This window comes from Enoplosus armatus, chromosome 10, assembly GCF_043641665.1.
Source record: "Enoplosus armatus isolate fEnoArm2 chromosome 10, fEnoArm2.hap1, whole genome shotgun sequence".
Taxonomy (NCBI): Eukaryota; Metazoa; Chordata; class Actinopteri; order Centrarchiformes; family Enoplosidae; genus Enoplosus; species Enoplosus armatus.
This window is the reverse complement of record NC_092189.1, coordinates 14,292,234-14,315,079: the sequence shown is the minus strand read 5'-3', so window position 1 is coordinate 14,315,079 and position 22,846 is coordinate 14,292,234. Positions and strand designations below refer to the sequence as shown.

Sequence of the window (22,846 nt, the reverse complement as noted above, 5' to 3'; positions counted from 1 at the left end):
ACATATAGGATTAGGCCTTTACATTTTATGTTTTTCTCTCAGGAATATGAAAAAGAAAACCAAGAGATCAACGCCTTACATCAGTCAAATACCTGTCAAACACAACACAAAGAGAAGAGAGACACTGAAGTTATCCAGATGTCATCTGAGAAAACAGGTCAACAACATGTCATCAAAGATTCCCACAAAGTCTCAGCGTCAAAGCAGACCAAAACAGCAGAGTGTTACATGGGAAATCCTGAGACCAAAGCAGATGCCTCCAGAGAAACCAATGAAATATACATCGCCAATGATTCCTCAGGCAGAGATGTCAGGACAGAAATGAAAAGTGTCAGCAGTCAAACAGAGGAAGGTTTGTATCCTCGCGGTGCTCCATCAGCATCTGAACTCCACTGTGCTTACACACAGACTGAGGAGGAGGAAGGAAAAGAAGAAGAGCTAGTGGAATCCCCTCCTGTCTCTCCTGTCCCATTATCTGAGGGGGCACAGTTAGGAGACAAAATGTTGTTTTCAGGTTCCTTCCCCATCCCAGCTGACCCGGCCCGACTGGCTGAAAGAATCCGCCGTAACAGGACGCAGCTGTCAGCTGCCTTTGACGACACCGAGTATGAACCCTATGGACTGCCGGAAGTCGTCATGAAAGGTAACTTCATTAGCTGGGGTCTAAAACATCAAGCCTGATAAATGTTAGGTTTGTTGAACAGACGCACAATTAGTACAAAATCCTTTTCACATTGGTTGTCCTATTATTCTCACATTTTCAGTGAAAAGAAGCGTCATACCTACAGTCTAGGTCCTCTGTTAGCTGACTGTGCTAACTGAAGGCATATTCTATTTCTAGCCTAGTAGTTTCCTCCTTCCAATCTTGGTGATCAGTTCAGGTAAACATTTTCCCAGTCCTATCTCAATACTGGATGCATAGATATGGAATTGATATACATTTTTAATCTAAATGTGGGTCTGAAAGCAAACAAGTGTCTTTTCCAAAATGTCAAAATATTTGCTTAACCAAATATCTAATTTAATGGCAGACATGCAGATTTCCATTCTGACAAACGAAGCGAAAGAGCAGCAACTTATTTGACGATCACCATTAAAATTAGAGCCAAAAACAAAGTTAGTCGGGATAACAAAAATAAGCAATATGACATGTTTCCATTTGTGTTCCCAGGCACTGCATGATACTTTGACCAACTTAAAAGTCCAAATTCTGCCCAGACAAAACAAATGTTAGATTAGAAGTTGGTTGTGTAACATTAATAATATCTGAGTCTTGATTGTGATTTTCTGACCCTGTAATGTAGAGGAAACAGCTCCTGGCGTTTGTGCTGTTTTCTCTCCGTATTTCCTCTTTTTATGTATTTTATTTTTGTGCTTTCACACTCGGACCTTCATCTGCTTTCCCCTAACCCTCTTATTTATTCCTCTGTCTCCCCGTCTTCCCGTCCTTCAGGTTTTGCCGACATCCCCAGTGGCCCCTCATGTCCCTACATTGTGAGAAGAGGTTTGTTAGGGACAACTGTCGTACCTGTCCCTCAGAAAGACCCTGCGCAGGAGGAGGAGACGGATTAAAACACAGATACAGGTAACCTCCAGGGACTATCCCTAAACACTATAACCTGTGTGTGTCCACACAGATGATCTCATAGCTTGTTGTGTTTGGTTTACTGTCTCACCTTCTATAACAGTGATAATATCAGGGCTATATATGAGAATAAGGATACAGCTGTCTGCTGAGGAGACAATAAAACAGTCTCAAAACTTTGTGAAGAGACAATCAGTCTAGCATTAATTGTATACATTTTGTTTACACAACAGTTGGCTTCCAATGCAAATCATCTAGTTCACCTGTAAATCATGGTAAATTGTGTTTTTGGGACTATTTTCAGCTGCACATTTGGTGCACTAGTGAGTATTTACAGCAGCAGAATGGTATATATTGGATTGACTCAAAATAAACTACAGTGCCCATTAGAGCTGAAACTGAAACTGATTAGTTGATAAAATAATCTGCAACTATGCCAACTGATAAATCCTAATAGTCATTTTTAATTATCTGGGTGAAGCTTCTACAATGTGATGATTTGCTCTTTTTCTTAAATCATTGTAAATTAAATATCTTTTAATAGTTTATTATTGTTTTATTTTGTATTTGGTTAAATTAAGATTTTGACTCTATCCAAGACTAAAATATCTTCTTACACTGCTTGTCCACAGGTCTGATCACTGTGGCTTGACAATGAACCTCAGTGATGGACGACAGCAGCTGTACAGGGACAATCCAGTCACCAGCAACCTGAAGCACTTCAAACCAACACAGGACCAGTTTAAAAAGTGCTGCAAACACTCATGGACTTCTGTATGTGTGTGCAGGTAACTGGGCCTGCACTGGCAGAATAAACACCTCCACTGTGGATCTAAACTGTCTTAATGGTCACCAGTTTATCCTCTAACTGCTGTGTGGAGACTTTGCTGTCCATCACAATGCTGTCACTTACACACCCACCTGTATATTTTAGTACAGAGGTAGTGATTTAGCAATGTTTGTTGATGTTTCTTGAAGTTAAACACGACTCTTCCAAAGGGATTGTTTAGTTTTTAGTAACTTAAGGGTCTAGCTTCGGCCTACTTTGAATGAAACAGTGCCTAGTTGATGCTTTTCTAAACAAGTGCTTGTCAAGATAAGTTTGACTTGTTTTCCAAAAGGGTGAAGCCAAGAGAGGCCTGCTGTGAAAATGTGATACATATACTTTCTTCTTTTTAATTCTTGAGGTGGCTTATTTATGAATGACACTTGAATGTGTTACAGTAGAGGGCAGGTGTTTACAGAAAATGTGTGAAAGCATAATGAGCGTGTGTGTGAGATATTAGCTGTGAATATGAACATGTGTGTCCTCATCTTGATGTTACTGTTTGTATATGAGTGTGTTGGGTGGGAGAGAGAGAGAGAGAGAGGGGCAAGCACATGTCTATGACTCAGTCTAACCTGTGTTGGTTTCCGCTCCATGTATGGTGATACACTGCGCTCGCTCTCTCCTCCCTCTGCTGCTTTGCGTCTCTGTCTTACACTAACGAGCACTCAGTGGTTAGCTTTGCGATGAATTTACCAAAAACTAACATTTGAAGCTTTATTTTATTAGCAGAGCATACAGATAAATTTAGTTGGTTTCTTATATTTGATCAGATATAATTTATTTGTTCTTGATTTTGGTCCTTGCACATTTGTTACTGTGCCATAGACAACAGTAGCCCACATGTATGTACACTGTAGATTTTGTAGATAAGTTTGGAGTTGGTGTACAGTTTATATTATGCCCTATAAAAGAGGATCTCACCACTGTGCTTGCTTACAAGGTTAGTTAAAGGATAGGTTCACATTTATTGAAGTCTATCTTAAAACTATACTCACATGCCAACATGTACATTGAAAGAGTTACTGTTCGTTGTAATTGTTTCTCCTGTCCATACCGGCCACCAAGAGATCCTTCTCCAAAGCAATTTCAATGTGAGGGGGACAAAATCCACAGTCCTCGTACAAATACACTCTAAAGTGTGGTGAGGTAGTGACTATACTCACCGGGCTGGTTGAAGAAAGTGTGTGCCAGTCGGTCACAATAGCTCCAGGAGATTTACTCTAGCTTAGCTCTGTCACTAATGAGACAATAAGTTGACACAGTTTATTCAAAAGACATGTTTGTACCATCGACTCTTGTCTCATAAATGTCTGCAAACCATTGCTCTTTCGTGGAGCAGTTGATACCCTGACAGAGGAGGTTAAAAATTGAATGGTGCAACACAGCCAGTAAGTCACAATAGCTTCCTCCATTTTGGACTCTGCTTGCTGTTGGTCAATGGCGTGAATTCGTGGGTCAAAATTCACCAGATTTACTTAGCCTCCTTGATCAAATCTATTAATCAGATTTAGTTGTACCCCATTAATTACTCTGAAATTGCTTTAAGAAAGGTTCTCTTTGTGGCCAGTATGGACAGGAGGAACAATTAACGCAATCATTAATTCTTTCTATATACATATTGGTGTGTGAGTATTGTTTTAAGACCGACTGACCTATCCTTATAAAACCTTGCTGAGCTATTTTTGACATATTTGTGTTAAAAGTATGGTGTGATTTTTTATTTTTTATTTTTTTTATGTTTACATTTTCTTGGAGGTAGAGTCGTTCTATACCGGCCTTGGCTTGTTGTCTCTGTCAGAACGGTGTGGACTGTTACTGCCCTGACTCAATGCCATCGCCATTCATTTTGCCAAGTTGACACCCTCACACACACTCAAACACACACACGCACACTCCCCCTCCCTTTCAGCTGCCTTCATATCTCTGGGATCTGTAGTCTTTCGGCAGTGAGGAGGGATTGTTGGATTGTTGTTGAGCAGTGAAGCTTACTTTGGATTTGTTGCCTTGTTTTGGACACTTTCATGTGAATGTATCTGTGTTGTGTTTGTGGCTAGAATAAAAGGCTTGCTCTTAATTTAACCATTGTCTCTCTTTTGGAATCATTTATTTTTGAGCGCCTTTGAGTCTGAGAAGTCTGGCTGTATACTTTAGTATTTCATGTCGTGATGTTAGGTCTGTTTGGTCCACTGTCAGCTGTGTGCGAGGAGTTTTTTGTACTGCTAATGTCTAAATGAGTGCCATGGCCCAATGAAGAGACCCTCAAAGTGGAATATCTTGGTTAAATCACACAAGTATTTCCGCAATTACCAAAGTCCTCTCCCTTTCCTTTGTGGTCATGAACACATTGTTAGGAAGGTGCTGAAAGCTTTAAAGGAGCAGGCTTCAAATCGGTGGAAGAGTTCGGCTTTCCAACTTTAGAGCCTGTTTTATTTCATGATGCAATTGCTCCTCAAGTGCAAGAAAAATTATGCGGACTATAACTCTGACTTTGAAGAAACAAGTGTCTCTTTTTACTTCCCTGAACGCCCCCCACGTCAGCTCAGGAAACCCCGGGCCCTCTGCTCTTCCTCTGCAGTGACGGCACTTAATCACACTCTCTTCACTGTAGTGCTCCTCCTCCTCCTCCTCCTAAGATCTGCTCTCCTCTGTCAGAGTGATGTAGGGTCACGAGAATGGGGAAACACCTTCCAAGGAGAAAACACACATGCACACATGCACACATGCACTTTCACAACACACACACACACACACACACACACACACACACACACACACACACACACACACACACACACACACACAGAGCTCCTCTCAGAGGGCTGAATGGTGAGGCAACGGCATATGCTACATGAGACGAACTTGGATAGCAACATTTCTTTAAACTGAAGGTAAGACATGCAAAAGTTGTTTCTTTCAGGGGGGTTACTGAGAGTTATAACATCAGTATTTTTAAGAAGAGACTGATTCTGTTGTTTATTTTCACTTCATAAGCAGAAATGTGTGTTTTTATTATGCATGCTGCTTTCTTTTAGATTTAGTTTGCATGTGTGGCTCTTAGGCCTTTTCTCCAAACTTCCTCTTTGTCTTTTTAATTATCGGTTACCAAGTATAGCAGCAGACTGTCACTGATTTAAAAAGAGATGATCAATCCCCCGCTCTGACATTCCTGCCAATAGAAATTCTCTCAACCCTGACACTACAGACAACACAGTAATTTAAGTGCAAAATTTAGAAAGTAACTTAGCTTAAAACTATATTTTAAGATTCATGCATCTGAGAGCGCAGCTGCTGCATTTGATAAGCGTTTCATTCTTTTTTTGTTTTGTAGCCTCAGAGAAAAATGTCAGCTAGTTTATCTTTTTCTATGTAACTTCTGTAGCCCAAAACAGTCATATCATTATTTTTTAGGATAATTCTTTCCCAGAGCATGAAACCAGAGTTGTAACCTGTGATCTCCTTCTGACGTCAGTGTTGGATGACCAAAAAAAAGAGTCAAATACTTTGGGGGGTAATTACATCTAAAGGAGCTTTATTTTCTACCAGCACTGTGAATTCTTCAGTAGATACTACATCCTCATCCGCAGACGCTGACAGTCATATTCATCTCTGGAGGTTTGCCAGCGCGCATAAAGGGGTGGAACAGAACCTTTGTTTCTCCTCTGTGGTAGACAGTCATGTTCACAAACAGTTCTTTTTGTTCGCTGGCAAACAGTAAAAACAAAATCACTAAAATCCAGCGATGTGTTTTGTTGACACAAGCTTTACTTCCTGATGCTTGGAGTCTCACAGATCCCACTGCTTATTGTGTAAATATAATATTAGTATTGAACTGGAAACCCTTTGCTTTGTCATAAACTGAGCTTACACATTTGATGAAGGTGACAAAAATATAGAAATGCCCGTAAAGCATTATTATACCAAATAAGGAAAACATACACAGCATGTGATATCCTAGTGCCATCGTGATGTTATTTATGTTTGGGGTCAATTAGGTCCTCGTATGAGCCAACTGTTAAACAGAAATCCAAATAGACTTATTATTATGGAATCTGGGGGGTTAGTGTTGTGTAAAAAGTTCTGACGCTAATCATAGATATAGAGGAAATCCAGCTGGGATCTCTATAAGATCCCAAACAGAAGTAAAGACTTCCTGAAACATATCAGTTTAAAATCATGTTCATAACTTACTGACTAAAATTACAAAATTACATTACATCTATTTCTTATCTCCCTCACTAAGAAGTCCAGAATGTAAATATGCAAATATTGTTCATTTCGAACAAGTTGAACTACTTGACGCAAGATGTCTCTTGCTTCACTTTGAAGTCTAATTTCACTGTGTGTGCACTAGAGATTTGAAGTTTCCACATTACGCTTGTGTAAGTTGCATGCTGGACCACGATTGGCTCCAAACTGCGATGTCACAAATCATGCTTGTACGTACGCCTGTTAAACTGAGATTTAATGTGAGCACAGAGAAACTTTACTCCTTCAGCAGATTCATGTGAAAACAGGCTTCTAGTGTCAAACTCTGCACAGTGAAGTAACAATAAGCAAAACTTATTTTTTTTGTGTGTTGTTAAAGAGGGCTTGCGGTCTCCAGGACCCCAAACATGACTGTTAAAGTAGCGTCTAATCACTTTGAGAGGAATGTTTGCAGCTGTTTTAGATAGTTTTGTAGTTCTGTAGTTCATCTCAGTTTGGTCGGATTTGCCTTATACACCTGCCTTAAATGTAAACTTAAGAATAGCTCATGTACGTCTTCTCCCAGCCTCGTGCTTCTTTTTAAACAGCTCACCTCATGATTTATTTCCCCATCTGCCCCGCTGTTTACCTTAAGATTAGATCGCCTCCCGTCAGCCGCAGTCCTGCTCTTTCTAAGCCCCCCTCAATCCATATCTTAGCAAAATATCAAAATATGCCAGCGCAGGTTTAGACAGTGATAACTAATAATATCTGTCATTGTTGAAGCCAGGGGCAGAGAGTGAGACTGTCAACACAAATCAAAGCCAACAGTCCATTAGCGCAGAATGCTAACAGTCGGCCAGACTCTGGGAAATCTCAGAACATTGTCAAGGTCCAAGTGGAGACGACCAGGGCCGGCTGACCCAGAGCAAGAAGCTCCTAAATCCCAGTCCTCAGTGTGTTTGTGTGTGTGTGTGTGTGTGTGTGTGTCTATCTCAAAGGTAAACACAGTTCAAAGAAAACATTAAAAGCCAAATGAAGATAAGCGATAAACACGTTTTCGATTAATGTCAAGATGTATGTTTGGAGTTTTGGCAGAGTCTAATCGTTTGTGAGACCACTGGCAGTGCGGCCTGTTAAGCGTCAGTGCCTCCCTGGTTATTATGACAAAGTCTCTACAATGTGAACACATATTTAATGCCACTCGTATGCTCTGCTGAAACAGAGCAAGAAACAGGGAAATGTACCAATTTAAAGCTGTTCTGTTCCTTCATGCTGTGATCTACATTTACACGACATGTGTTTGCCTGTTTGTTCCCGTGTCGTGTTTAACAGTCTTCAAATGCCTTGAAGAAGAAAGAAACACTGAAGACACAGGAGAACCAGAGAGAAAGCAGATCAGGGATACAGAGGAAAGAAGATTTCTCCATCAGCTCATATGTGGAGCTTTAACATGGGGTGACCTCCTGACATCAGTCACTTAAGGTTAGATTAGATTAGACAGCTTTATTAATTCCCAGTGGGAGATTTGCCACCAGATGAACTCATACAGACAAAAAATATAGACGTTACACAACAAATGAATAAATGACACCATAAAAGCTGTAAAGGTCATTAAAATATCTGACCGCTGCTGGAACAAAAGACAAAAGATCACTAGTCGCCCACTGAAAGAGCTTCTGAGTCTGTTCTGAGACATGTTCTAAGGTTGGCCCTTGTTCTCTTTTCTACAGTGACCTCAAACGGGTCTGGGGTAAGGCCAACCACTGAGCCAGCCTTTGTGATCATCTTATTGATCCTGTTTTTAGCGTCTGCAGTGATGCTTCCCCCCCAGCAGAGCACTACATTAAAGAGGACACTAGTTAAGATTCCCTGATTAAAATAAAACCATGATCTTGCTGATATCAAAAGGTCTAAGCTTCCTCATGAAAAATAGTCTCGACTGAGCCTTCTTGAATTCAAGGTACTGTCTTTCTTATCCTCAGTCACAACTCTTTCTTTATCCATCATCCAGCTATCCTAAAAGAAACCACATAAAACGTGGAATTGAATCGTTCCTTTCAGTATTACAGTATTGCTCCGTTTGGCTGTGATCACATTGGATGTACTTCTTAACACACTGTGCTTTATTTCCAGCTATTTCTTTCTTCCAAACGGGGTCAACTTGGGTTTTTGATGTGGTTTGTTTTTGCAGTGAATTATGATTATTGTTTTTAAACTTGTTTCTTGATTTTAGATTGACTTTCGGGTGCCAACTCCACACCTGGCCAGGGACTACAGATGAAAACTAGCCTCCGGGCTAATTCTGGCATATTTACAGTAATGTTTATTAAACTGAGAAGTAGACTGAATAACATTAAGAGTGATTACCAGCACCAAGTTAAAGAGGCCTCAACTTCAGTAGCGTCACAAACTACGTCAGTGTCACAGGAAACAAAAGGCTACATCTGGACTGATTTGTTTAACTGCCATTCCACTGATTTTACACATCAAGATCAATTAACTTGTCATGAGCAGCACAACTCATCCTGTGAAAACAGGTGTATAACGTCTTCTGTGGCATTGAAAAACAATGAAAAACACAACCATGATGATGTCATTAGGGTTTCTCACATTGGAGATGCTTAGAAACTACAAATTGTACTCGGGACGTGCAAGACTAAAATGCCCGAGTACTCCTTTAACACCAGTGTCAGTGGGTACATCACTGTTAACCTAAGATATGAAATAACCTCTGCTCTGCTCTCTCTGGGTGGAAACTTTACAGCATGTTTTACTTTGACTATGATGTCACAACAGTAGGTGTTAAAAACGCAGAGCAGGACAGCAGCAGCTTTATGAGAAATGGATTGCATGTATATAGAGCTTTTTATCCAAAGTGCTCTACAATTCACCTATTCACACACACACACACACACACACACACACACACACACACACACACACACACTCTCAAACCCCGTTGGCAGCCAGCTACCATGCAAGGTGCTGGCTGTAGTTCAGTGTTCATCTACCCTCATCCTCTGTTGATTTGACTCCTCATCCTCATCTTACCAGCAAACAATTTCTGACTCTGAATATCTCTAGTTTTACTCTCTGACATAACATAACTCCTTGTGCCTGTTGGACGCTAAGACTAAACTAAACTAAGACATTTTTATACAACCAAGTGCAAGACCATGAATGCCTTTTTGTACTAACAGTTGTCTTTTGAATGCACTTGAGGTGCCCACTTGATTTGGCTGACCTAGACTATTGCAGCCTCATATTGGCTAAACTAGAATGTCTTCACCCTGAACAGAGTGAATGATTTGTACAATTTCCCCCTGGGGATCAATAAAGTATTTCTGATTCTGATTCTGATTCTGATTACAGCGACCAGTAAGTCTTTCAGTGTACATAAAGGCATGCGAGTATTGTTTTAAGATAGACAGATTTGAAACGTTGTATCTCTCAAGCTAATTCATAATGTATACTGATGGTTCAACATTTTATGGCCTGATTTTATGTAAACTCTTTATCTGTACTGCACAGTCAGTGCAGCCAGATTAATACAGTGGGGTAAAATAATACATATCACTAAATGAAAATACTAAGTGTACTTATTTTACACCATGTCAGCTCTTAACTTCTCACTGTCAGTGACGGTCTCTTTGGTTTGACGCAGATGTATAAATACAGGTTGTTAATGTCTGTCAGCCTTCCAAGAACACTTGTGTTACTTGTTTACACTTTCTGTGCTCACACACGCAGTGCCTCTCTAAAGGAACTTCCTGTTTATGGCCAGCTGCGCCTCAGTGTATCCTGACTGAGAGCCCGACCAGATCCTGGCCTCTGAGCACTGACCCCTGACCCTGGAGGGGTGGGGGGGTCGACGGGGAGAAAATGCGGTACACCACCCTCTTGGCCCTGCTGACGGGGGTCATGCTGTACCTGGTGATGGGAGCGCTTGTTTTCTGCACCCTGGAGGCCCCCGATGAGAGTTTGGCGTACGAAGTCCTGCTTGCTACCAAGCACTCCTTCCTCGTTAACAAGTCCTGTGTCACTGAGCTGGACTTCCACAAGCTTGTGAAGGTACCAGTGGTCACACTCAGCAAACTCTCATTTCATGAACACTCACACTGACTGTAAGTTTAACTGCAACTTTAAAATAATTGATATACTGATATAACACATGACTGATATAAACGTGCTGCTCTGTGGCTGTGAGCGAAGTGAGACATAAAATACAGACGTAATATGAGAGTAATAGATCAAATAGAAAAACAAATAAAACTAAACAAAGGACAATCTGTCAGAGATAGATTGTGTACAGATTTGTGTTGGAGGGTACATTTACAGTCAAATAAATTACAAACCTCCCCTGCAGGGAGTGGTGTCTGCGGTGGAGGCAGGCCTAGATGTGAGCAGCCTTCCTGCCAACTTCACCAGCCGCTGGGACCTAGCCTCCGCCTTCTTCTTCTGTGGTACCATCATTACCACCATAGGTAGGTGGGGACTCACCTTCAGGCTGCTCTTTGAAGATCCTACAACTATAAAAGACCTCCATTGGAAAGATTACATACCTGATATGTTTTGGAAATGATTAATAGGAAAACAAACACAGAGAGTTCCCGTAATATTCAAGAGATCGGAGTTGAATTCTGAACATCGGTGATCCTTTCATCAGCCTGTCATCTTTACTACCAGACTGTAACCTGTGAAAACGTGCTTTATTTCTCTTTTTGTCTTTAATACCAGGCATCTAAATCTATATGTAATGAACTGTACCTCATGTTAGTTTAAAAGACATGTCAGCATTGGGTCTTCGGACTCTTGTAAATGGAGCTTAATGATACAAACAATTTTCACAATCTATAGGGGCATAGCTTGTATATAGCTTGTAGCATGTATATTGTGTACAACGCCCTTCTAATTAGAAGGAGTCTCTTTAGAACTTGCATGCCTATTAACTTATGTAAATAACTGAAGGTCCTTGTGTTCTTCTTATTTTTTGACAGGCTTTGGGAACCTGTCTCCTCGGACGTGGTACGGCCAGTTGTTCTGCGTGTGCTACGCCCTGGTGGGCATCCCCATGTTTGGCATACTGCTCGCTGGAGTGGGTGACCACATGGGCACAGTGCTGCGGAGAGCTGTGGCCAAGATTGAGACCCTCTTCCTGGTGAGAATGGTCTGTCCTGCCCGGGAACCAAACATCAGTTGGATTTACAGCTGTCTGAATCAAACCTTCAGACCTCTTCTTTTTTACTGCCGTCCTAGCAGTGACAAATTGGGTTCTGGGAGATTTTCGAGCTAGAACCTCCTACCTGGATCATGTAAATGCATATTCCTGTAGTTATGAAAGAAGGGATTTTCAATTTGCCCTATAGTTTTTTTTAATGAAGGAATAATGTAGAAATGCTAAATACAGTAGCTAGAAGTAGCTGCTGCTTCCACAAAAGTCACAAAAAGGAAACTGCAAATGCTAATTTATTTAAAACCTGCCGAGCTTGCATGGCTGTTATCAGCACTTTCTGCCCACATACGCATACTGTCGCTGCAGCCCTGAGCAGATACACAGGAGCCTTGCTGAAGGGCACCACGGCTGAGGAAGAGGACATATTTTACTTTATTAATTCATTCTCCTGTCTGGAAGCTTCCAGACAGTCTGGATATTTCAACTGCCAACTTCAAGGCCACAAATGTTACTCTCTGTTGTTAGATGCTACCTGTGCCTGTAAATAGTCAGGGATCTTCAACCTAGAAATTAATAAAAAGATAGCTCACCAAAAGAAAAAAAATCTCAGACTCGACTTGACCGGACATTCGATTTCTCATTTATTGAACAATAATGTGTATAAAGGAGTATAAAATGATTTGCATACAATACACAAGTGAAAAAATAATGCCTAAAGAAAACTTGTCCCTCATACTTACATTAAATATTATGGAAGCCCTGAGGGGCTTATTTCATCTGTGAAAACACGTGAAAAAAAAACATTCTGGATAATTTAGGTACATACTGTTTATTATTTCTATCCAAAAGAAAGACGTTACTGTAATGTTACAAGACTTGCTAACACACAATATACGATATGTACCTTGTGTTTAGAGTACATGGAGAAATTAAAACCCACCTGGAAGAAAACATGAAAAACATGATAGTTGTGCACTTCAGCCTCTTGTGGCTGAAATTAGTATTACAACAACAAATTATCCTGAAAAGAAATTAAAGTAACTGTCCTGGCTTAAACTTTTTTTTACTTTTTTTTTTACCTGTTCTTAAGTCATTAACACAAGTGAAAACTATTTAGATCAGACTTGAAAATGAATAACCAGAATTTTGCTTCTCAGGGCTTCCGTAAAATATAGATGCATGTTACTGAAGAAACTATTCAGCATTAATTATTGATAAGTGCATTATAACCATGAATTGTTGAAACCAAACTTTTCGAAGTCTAACGCCTCTTCACCTTGTTTCATTAGATCCAATTGTATCCTTGTTTTGAATGTTACAGTCTTACGCATTTATTATCATTCATTTTGCCTCTGTATTTGCGGCCATCTTTCTCTCTCTCTATCAGAAACGTAAGGTCAGGCCGACCACTGTGCGCGTGATCTCAGCGGTTCTCTCCATCCTGATTGGTTGTCTGATCTTCCTCGCCGTGCCAACAGTTGTGTTTCAAAAAGTGGAGGACTGGTCGTTTCTGGAGTCGCTCTACTTTGTGGTCATCACTCTCACCACTGTTGGCTTCGGAGACTACGTACCAGGTGACTGATACACACACACACACACACACACACACACACAGTACACAACAAGTTACACACTAGCAGTACAGAGAGCAGGTTGGTCTAGAATGGTTTCCAACATGGGGGTCAAAACCAATGAGATGGTAGAAAGTCTGCTTCACAAATTCTGTTTATTTTTCAGACTTTTCTTGTATCTTCTTGTGAAATGCCGCATTTAAAAAAACAAAAATCTGTAACATTAAACTGCGTCAACTCATAGGCAGGCACCCTGTGATGAGAGGTTGGCAGTAAACTTTGTAATAAGACTTTGCTTTGTTTTAAAGTTGCATTCACATTAAAGAGGAAAATGAGGCCCTTAAAGCTTTGATTCTTGAGGTGGAGTGTGGGGGTCTGTGGGAGCTAATCCACGAAGCTAACCAAATAATAATCTGCTCTAACTACCAGGAGAAATAATTTTTTCAGAGACCAACAGGCTTTGAAAACCTGGCAGCGGAATCTGAAGGCTAATAATTCACCCAGCAGTCTTGTTTTAGTTTTGTCTCAGTGAGGTTGTTATTGAATTAAATTGATACATTTAAAAACACAATTAATTAATAATTAATTATTATTTTATCTTTAATTGTTTTCAAAAAATTTGAACTTGTGGTGTCGCATGGTGCTGCATCGCAGGATCATCGCATCATATCACATAGAGTACACAATTAGGGTCATTTTACAAGCAAATGTGAATAATTGCTACTTTTCATGGTCATATACCGTTATAAATCGAACAAGCAATCTGAAGATGTCATGTTTTCCTTTTATTTTATAGACTAAATGATTAAAGGCTAAATGATTAATCGATAATGAAAAATAATTATTAGTTGCAGCCCTATAGACAAGAATGGAAGAGGTATGTGCAAAAGCTGTTTGTCTGCGATAATGTGAACATGCTGAAGGGGTCTGCAAAAGCATCACATCACACTAAGTCCACTTTCTCTGTGTCCAGGTGGCGACCGTGAGGGCGGCATGTTCTTCAAGCCTCTGGTGTGGTTGTGGATAGTGTTTGGTCTCGCCTACTTTGCCTCCATCCTCACCATGATCGGCAACTGGCTGAGGGTTCTGTCTAAGAGGACCCGCGCTGAGGTGAGAGATAAATGGTACTAGACAGCAGGGAATGTATACCAAGAGAGGAGGAGCCGCACTTAATCTTGTTTAGAGGGTCATCGTTTCTTTTCTTCTGCTTATGTCACTCTCAGATGGAGGAGCTGAGGGCCCACGCAACAGACTGGACCCAGAATATACAGAACATGTCCATGGACTTCCGCATCCCAAACCCTCTGGAGTTCAACGACCCCTTCCTCCTGCAGCGCCGGCGCTGGAAACGCAGTGAGCGTCGCCGCATGCGTCGGGGAGCCCAGGGCACTCTGGGTCACTGGAATAGAGGAGGATCTGAGAACGGACACCTGCCGAACCACTGGGCCGGCCTCTCCAGATCCATGAGCCGGCTGGAGGCCCATTCATCTCTTGAGAGGGCGGTGGTGGCCAAGTCCAGGCCACGGGTCTGTGCTGCTGGAGGTGGAACGGTCCCGAGAGTGGGGCCTGGATTGAGGGTTGACCCCGCTGTGGGTCTGCAGGTGGAGGGCAGGTCGTTTTCTCACCTGCTGACCCGCTCATTCTCCCTCCCTGTGGCCCACTCCACCTCAAAGCTGGACTCAGCAGATGCGACCATGCAGGGAGGATCGCTCTCTGGATCTGAGTCTCCTTTTGACTCCAGATCAGACTGCTCTTCGGTCTCCTCGTCTTTCTTGGAGCCCTGCAAGATCCAACCTTGCTGTACAGTCAGCAGCATGGAGGAGGGAGGAGCGAGAGACACACACAACAGCACAGCGCAAGAGAAAGGCAAACCGATTCCAGCAGAGAAATGTGGATCTGTAGCCAAAAATAGCCATAAGCACACACCTTGTCTGCTCCCTCGCCCCTCCACTCTTCCCCCCTTTCTTCCTCCTTCACGCCAGCGAATTCTCCTCCCCTCCCCTCCCCTCAACATTGCATCCTCGTCCGGCTGCCAGCTTCTGGATTTCTTCGGAGAGAACCTGGCGTACATCGACGAGTCCTCAGACACTCTGAGTGACCGCGTCCAGCCGGCAGCAAGCGAGGAGAGGAGGAGACGGCCGCGAAAACCCAAAAGGAGGAGCATGAAGAGGCAGCTGTCACACAGGTGGAGCCCCCTGCAGGTGAGGAGGCCCAACAGTGACATGCAGCCGCCGTCAAATCCACCCACACCACCTCCAGACTCTTCTCTTTAAGATCTGCCCCCATCAGAGAGCCAGACGGGTTCAGCTCCGACACTCTGACTGCCACCACACTCACGACATGGTGCCAAAGTCAAGATGTGACAGAACATAATGGTCGACACCAAAGCTGTGGGTTTACAGACTTGACACTCCTACCACTTAGAAGACGTAGACCACATGCAAATCTCACCATGATGAATGTAGCTGATGTTCTGTGATATTTTTAGTTTTTGTGGTTAGCCTCACATTGTCAGCCACAAATTTTGCTTTGATACTTTGTGATCTGGCAAAGCTCAACAGACATTTGCTCGGAACAGGAACTCTTTCAAGTAAAATAAATGATTGACAACTGCTTCCCGTCAGACATCCACATGAACCTGTCGCACTCCAGACTGAATAACATCATTCACTGATCTTTGCTTCAGATTCAAAAAGTAAACATGACTAAAACTAGCCTCTGTGAGACTTTACTGAGGCACAGCACTGCTTTGAGCTAAATGCTAACGTCAGCAGGTATAATGTTCACTATCTTAGTTTAGCTAGATGGCGCTAGATGAGAAGTCAGGCAGTCACAGTTATTACAGGTCTGTTATTCTTGAAGGGACTAGTAAGAATAATATCTGACAAGACAAATATTTATCGAATCCTTTTATCAAAGATTTTGAGAAATATGTTCCATCCTTTAAGTCGAGATGAAACGGCATTTTGAGAGTATCTCACGTCCGTATCATGACGTATTTCCAAGTGAAACAGGACAGGCAGGCGGGACATAACGTTGACAGGAATTTGATTTGAACGTTGAAAAGTGGGCATGTCATAACATAACATGACGTACCATGCTGTTGCTAGCGAGCTAAATAATGAATCTTAGATCTGTACTGCTAAAAGTTGAAGATTGATTGATGGGTGGATGTCATGATATCATTTGTTGAAACTGGTTGGTTCAACTTTATGTAAGCACACATAATATTTTGTTTTAGGAAAAAAACATGATTGGATTTTGACAAAAAAAATGATTTTTTGTAATTTATTTGGCATATATTGTTAGATAGGTGCAAAATATGACTGGAGATATGATCTTAATGGGGGTTAAAAGGGAATTTTTCATTTCATCTCGACTTTAAAATACCATCAAAATATTATGTTAGGTCTCTTTTATGAACAGTAGACCCACATGCTTCTGGATAACTGAATTTTATCACCTTGTTAATTGTATTACTCCTCTTTTCATCTGATTGTAACTGTAATACTTTATGGTTGATCCTGCTGATTTGTTCTAACAACTCCTCTGAGCTCGATTCTGCCATATACAGTATTTGTATTTGTGTGAGTGACTGGATGTCCTAGATGTTAAAAATTTATCACGTTGCGTTAATCGAGCGAGTCGAGCTCTGATAAACTTCCACAAGCTTCTCAACGGGCACTGTGGCAATTACCGGAAACATGCACACAAATAGGCACTTGCATCCTCGCAAATACCACAAGTGTCTGTATTGGGACGGACCTTTTGATTCTAAAAAGGGGAAATGAATGTCTGTACCAAATGTCATGGCAATCCATCCAGGAGAGATATTTCAGTCTGGACTAAACCAACCGACATTTCCAGGTTGTTCCTACATTTTCCTTTAAATAAATGTAAAGAGAGAAATAAACAGACCTTTCAAATGAGGGAATCATGCTTAAAATCGACCACACCTGTTGTAAACAGTTGGTCATAAGTTTCAGTGGTTTAAGAGACTATGAGTCACATCATTATCCATCATTACACATAATTATCTACTTTGTTGATCTGTCATTGAGCCGCTGAGCTCAATCGATTCTCGGCAGACATATTCAACACTGAATCTCAGATTTAAGGCGGCTTTGTGAGGCTAACGTTTGGCGACTGACTAATAGCTTTAGATTCAGTACAGGGTTTCCCTGCAGTGAATTTTATCTGAAGTATAATAAGACCACTTCCGCTAACATCCGAAAAAATTAATACACTTTTCCAAAAAAACAGGGGAAGAGAGCAGAGGAGGTCTTTAACACAGCCATATATTTAAAAAGCGTGACTGTTGTTTAGGATGTCATCTACCAACAACGTTGATCACAGACACGATGCGTCAGGATCTGGGTGGCTTACCACCTCGGCTAAAAAAAATCTCTGGGGAAAACCCTGCAGTGGGTGGAGAACCTGAACCACAACAACAGTACAATAGTATCTCAGCACGGCAGGGCCATCACTCACCCTCAGACCATCGTCAGTCCTCTGTGTAACGCTGTCGTGCAAGTCCTGAATATTGAAAACTTTCCTTCTTCAACATTGAAACCGTCCAGTTGTTTGAGGGATGAAGCAGGTGGATGACTACTCCCCCTAAAGCCTCTCTGCTCTGCTGGTTCGTGAAACTGCTCTTGAATGTTTTTAAGAGTTAAAAAGGGTAAAAGTCAGACCAAGTTACTGTCCACTGCTTCGTTTCAAAACTTTTGTACACCATGATAAGCCTCTTTGTGTGCTGGCCATGGATACACGTGGTCAGAGGGATATTAAAGCAACACTAAGGTTATTTTTAAGTTTGTGGTGTTTACCAACTATATTATCAAGTGTCCTTAAGTCACTGTTGGCAATATCCTGCTTGTGACCACTTTTCTTCTTGGCTGATACTGTTAGTGTTTTGTTATTTTTAAAGGCTCTACCCCTCCTGCCTCTAAATAACTCTGCAGGTTTTTCAACTTGTGTACACACCTTTCAAGTACTGTACTGTTTGTCCTCAGTTGAACCCTGTTAGATCCCTCATAATGTCTTAAAGTGACGCGTTAAAGTGACGATTATCAGACCTCTCTTAACACACACACGCTGACCTGTGCAGATGCCTTTGTGATATTGTTTTTATATCATTGTGACAATTTTCTTAAAGGTTCCATGTGGAGTTTTTGACCTCTGTTAATGCTATGGTGCAATGTTTTTATGAGTGGGTCCCTGGAAAATGTTTTCAAGGAAGGAAATCAACATGTTTGTTAGATCTCAAGGATACAGACAATGTGTTTTGGTGAGTAACAGTGAAGAAGAAAACTCCACAGGGCGCCTTTTAATTTGTACAAAGCCTGTAGTGCCTATGCGGCTATGTTGAGTGATATAAAGCCGAACTGGTGTCCTAATTTCATACTACTCACTGAGCTGTTTTTAAGGGTACTGTCAATGTACACTTGTCCCACAATGCAATGCAAAAAGGAAATGGAGGCTCTGTTTGTAGCTAGAAAAAAAATCTAAGTACATTTTGACGGAGAGACTCCAGATGGAAATACCTAGAAAGATATTTTGGTTTCTCTTTAAAATTCAGTTTGATGTATTGTACCATTTCCTCACAGTATAAAAGGTAACGTAGGGTAATGTCTTGTATACTAACTGCAGAAACAAGCTAAGAATATATTACATACTGTATACACTTAATATGCAGTATAAAGTTGGGACACAGTCTGTTGTTGCCTCTGGAGAGCAGGAGATGTGAAATGACCTGAACCCTGAACTCTGAAAGTCCTGAATGAACTCAGCTCTTGGTGAATAAACCATAAGTTCCTGCTTACTCAGAACCAGGAACTACGACAAGAGGCTGCCATGGCATCATGCCCTCCACCAGGGCCAAAATAAGTAACTGACTGAATCCACACTCAAATTCAGGCTCCCACATATTTTGTCATTTGTTGACAGAGGGCTGGAAGGAGGAAGATATTCACATGGCACTGAACTGGTGTGCTGACTATAATCCATCAGCAATATCATCATTTTGAGTCTGACTCCTGACCTATGAAGGATGTTTTTACTGTGTTCAATTCTTATTTATAGACAATATAAAAGAAGAGTCGGGATATTTGACTGGTGCCTCGCTGATGAGTCAAGACTTCATTGGTTTAAATATGTGGCCTTAAACTCTTAATTTAAATTTCAGATGTGTGTTTCAGCATGATACCAGGTGGTGTTTGTAAAGTCTAACATGCTCAAATTAACGGCCCATTTGTGGCACATTTATCTCCAAAAAACAGCAAAAACAAGTCACTAATTTACAAGATTTAGTCGGAGATTTGCAAATATTTTACTGGTAAATCATCAATTAATGCATGTCTAATAATGCCTTACTAACTGCTGACTTGAAATACATTTACACATTTGCTTTGTTAATCTAAGTATTAAATAAAAATCTGAATGTAAAATCTAAACCCTTCATCTAAATATCTAAGTAATAGTCATATCCTAAATGTAAACTTAATGGTTAGTTCATTTTTATTTATCATTATGCCAAATATTTGGCCCGTCTCACATCTGATTATGAGACATACCATCTCATACATTGAAAAACAAGACAGCTTCTGATAGCACATGTATAAAACCAAAAGAAAAACCTCAGTCATAATATTACATATACACATCTACGTGCTTTAAAATAACGTGTTTATGTGCAGAATCTAAATTGTGTTTAAAGAAATAGAATGAAGAAATGTCTGTTAAAGGTCTTTTTTCTCCTCATCTCACAGCTTTTCTCCAAGTAACTGGCTAACTTAAATGTTTTATATGTGAATAGTCCACTCACTCTTTGTGCATAGCCCGCTTTAAAAAACAAAATCCATTTCTGTCTTTATTTTACTAACAAAAACTTTGTGTGGTTCCCTCTAAAAAGGACAATAGAAAACACAATGAAACTCAAATCTCTCTTCCACACTGACTCCAGTTCAAACACTGGGTGGTAAAATATCAGATCTCAGCGGATGATTTTTACTTCCACTTGTGGGAACACAGGATGTAACATTTACAATTACATTTACGATATGACTTTATTATTCACATTTAAGTTTTAGATTTTGCATTTACATTATTAGTGTTTAACAGGAAAACAGAAAAACGTTAAATCTCACTTTAAATCTTGTAAATTAGTGACTTTAAAAACTTTTAAAGATTGCTTTTTTATTAAATGAGGCTATTCATGAGTATGTTAAAAAGGGGGCCTATAACATTATAAATGTGCAATACACCGTTCTTTGTTTGATATGACCTCAGTAAGTTCAAGTTAGCACTGACAGATTTAAATGTCAGTGCTTAATGTTGCTCTTTACCTCCAATGGAATCAGCCTGCTGTGAATCCAAAGAAAGAAGTGATAGAAATGTTGCCCTCATCTGTTTAAAAGGAGAACAGCCAGGCCTCTGTGGGTTTGGCCTCCCAGCTGTTTTGTCCCAATAGGGCCTCAAGTACAGCTCTGGTCTCCAACTTTGACTACTCGAAGAATATGGCTTCAATAATGCTGAGGCCACAGATCGGTATCTCCTGTTTACTCCTGTGTCTCATTATCGCTCTCCTGCTTGTATAACTGTTTTTTTATTTTGTGTTTATGGTGTCCTGTTTCCCCAAGAGCTGTATTTTAATTTAACTGCCAGAAACAAATAGGAACAATCTCAATTTAGTTGTGACGAAGAAAGTCTTGTCCAAACCTGTAATGCAAGCTATATTTGACGCAGACCATAAGGTGCATGTGAGAAAGAGAAAATTGCTTTCTGTCATCCCTTTAAAAAACGTTTTCACAACCGTTATCAAAGGCTTCTCTCACATTTTTGGTCAGTATGGGAAGAGAGAGTGAGTGTGCCGAGAACCAGAGCCATGAATCATGACATATTTTGCTATATGGAGGCTATACAAGCCAGATGTGTGTATGTATGGGTGTGCTTTCAATGACTTGAGGGTCTATGTGCACACTCCCTCTCAAGGTCAAAGGCACAGACATGGTTTGTGAAGAGAGGTGTGTGTGTGTGTGTGTGTGTGTGTGTGTGTGAGTGAGCGGGGGTCCATATCCACAGCAGACTTCCTTCTCAAGGACAGTGGGACCCAGTGTGAGACAGAGCAAGGCGCTCTACCGTGGGATAAGTACAGGTTGGATATAGCAAGGGGTAGTTAAGTGTAAAAGACTAACAGATGCTGGGGCTAGTTTACTCAGGGGGGAGGGAGCCTCACCACAGCTCGAGCACTAGCACCCCGACAAACACACACACACACTGAGTGAGGCTGCATTCTCACTGTGGCTTAGAAAAAACAATTTTACTGCGATGGCTGGAGAACAGTTTGTATCTCTTTAAGCTATTTTAACAGCAGAAGTCGCTCGGATATAAAACTCTTTAAGTAAAGACGGATGTATCTCCCGCTGCTGAATTCAATTTCAGGGCATTAAAAGGCTCAGTTCACTGAAATTACAAAAACAAAACAACAACACAATGTAGGCCACTTGGAGGGGCATCTAGCCTTGGACATAGTTTTTGTTTTTCTGCCTCCAACCCAATACAATACGGGGGAACTGAATTTTGTCTGGTGTACACAGCACTGAATAATGGCACTTAAAATATTCATATTAATATTTTTGTAATTGTGAACTGGCCCTTTAAGAATCTCACAACCACAAAGCCTAAAAAACAGTTTCTCTATGGTTGAGTCAGACGTGTACAACTGGCCAAAGAAATCACTCAGCGGCCCCTGAAACAACAACAGGTAAGTACAGGTGTGTGTATCCGATGTGTCCTGATTTCATTACATAACGGAGGAGGTGGAGGCGTAAAAAAACGTTACGCAGCGACAATGACACTTAACCACAGGGACAAATAAATGCTGTGTTTACATCCTCATCCATGTCTTAAAGTTTGTCTGTAGTCAGTTTAACCAGTGAGTGTTTAGCTATCTAGACGTAGCACAAAGCAGGGGTACCGCTGCTATGGTAACCGGTAGTTTAAAGGCTGGGTTCATCCGGATTACAAAAACCAAATTGTTTTACCTAATGTCTGCGGTTTATCGCCAAATAGTTTGGGTTTTTATTCGTCCAGATTTTAAGAGATGAAATGGGTGATTGGGATTTTGTTGTTTCTGTGTGCAGAAAAATTCAACAACAATGTCGTTAATTTACTCTGGATTACTCACTGTGGCCTGTTTTCATTGGAACGCTTGCAATGAGATTGTCCGTATATAAAAGTTGCAGATTTTTAAAAATGTAAATTTTGAGCACCACAAGCCTGATTCCAGATGTTTTTTCAGTGATTCAAATTGTGACGGATAAAACATGATTTCTCAGAAACAAAGTTGAAATAATTGAAACTGGAGGTCCATTACATTATCCAGGACAGCCCTGTGTTGCTGAGGATGTTGTTGAAAGAAAACGTTTAAATGGTAATATAGACCAGAGAAAAACACTTCCGGGACAAGCGGCCCCTCCCACTTCACAACTGCATAATGT

General features: G+C 40.9%; 1 protein-coding gene and 2 long non-coding RNA genes across 3 annotated transcripts; all 3 read left to right on the top strand.

Annotated features, from left to right (window-relative positions):
* The first annotated feature begins 514 nt into the window (after positions 1–514).
* Positions 515–2,606, top strand: LOC139290917 (uncharacterized). The gene is made up of 3 exons (XR_011597551.1): positions 515–643; positions 1,454–1,585; positions 2,218–2,606. It is a non-coding gene; the product is annotated as an uncharacterized lncRNA (long non-coding RNA).
* A 2,570-nt stretch (positions 2,607–5,176) lies between these two features.
* On the top strand, positions 5,177–8,453 carry LOC139290946 (uncharacterized). The gene is made up of 3 exons (XR_011597554.1): positions 5,177–5,302; positions 7,935–8,084; positions 8,333–8,453. It is a non-coding gene; the product is annotated as an uncharacterized lncRNA (long non-coding RNA).
* Positions 8,454–10,484: 2,031 nt separating this feature from the next.
* kcnk4a (potassium channel, subfamily K, member 4a) lies at positions 10,485–18,750 on the top strand. Its single transcript, XM_070913230.1, has 6 exons — positions 10,485–10,673; positions 10,969–11,086; positions 11,600–11,760; positions 13,163–13,349; positions 14,320–14,456; positions 14,570–18,750. The coding sequence occupies exons 1-6, from the start codon at positions 10,485–10,487 to the stop codon at positions 15,617–15,619; spliced, it is 1,842 nt and encodes a 613-aa protein (XP_070769331.1). The 3' UTR covers positions 15,620–18,750.
* The last annotated feature ends 4,096 nt before the right edge of the window (positions 18,751–22,846 follow it).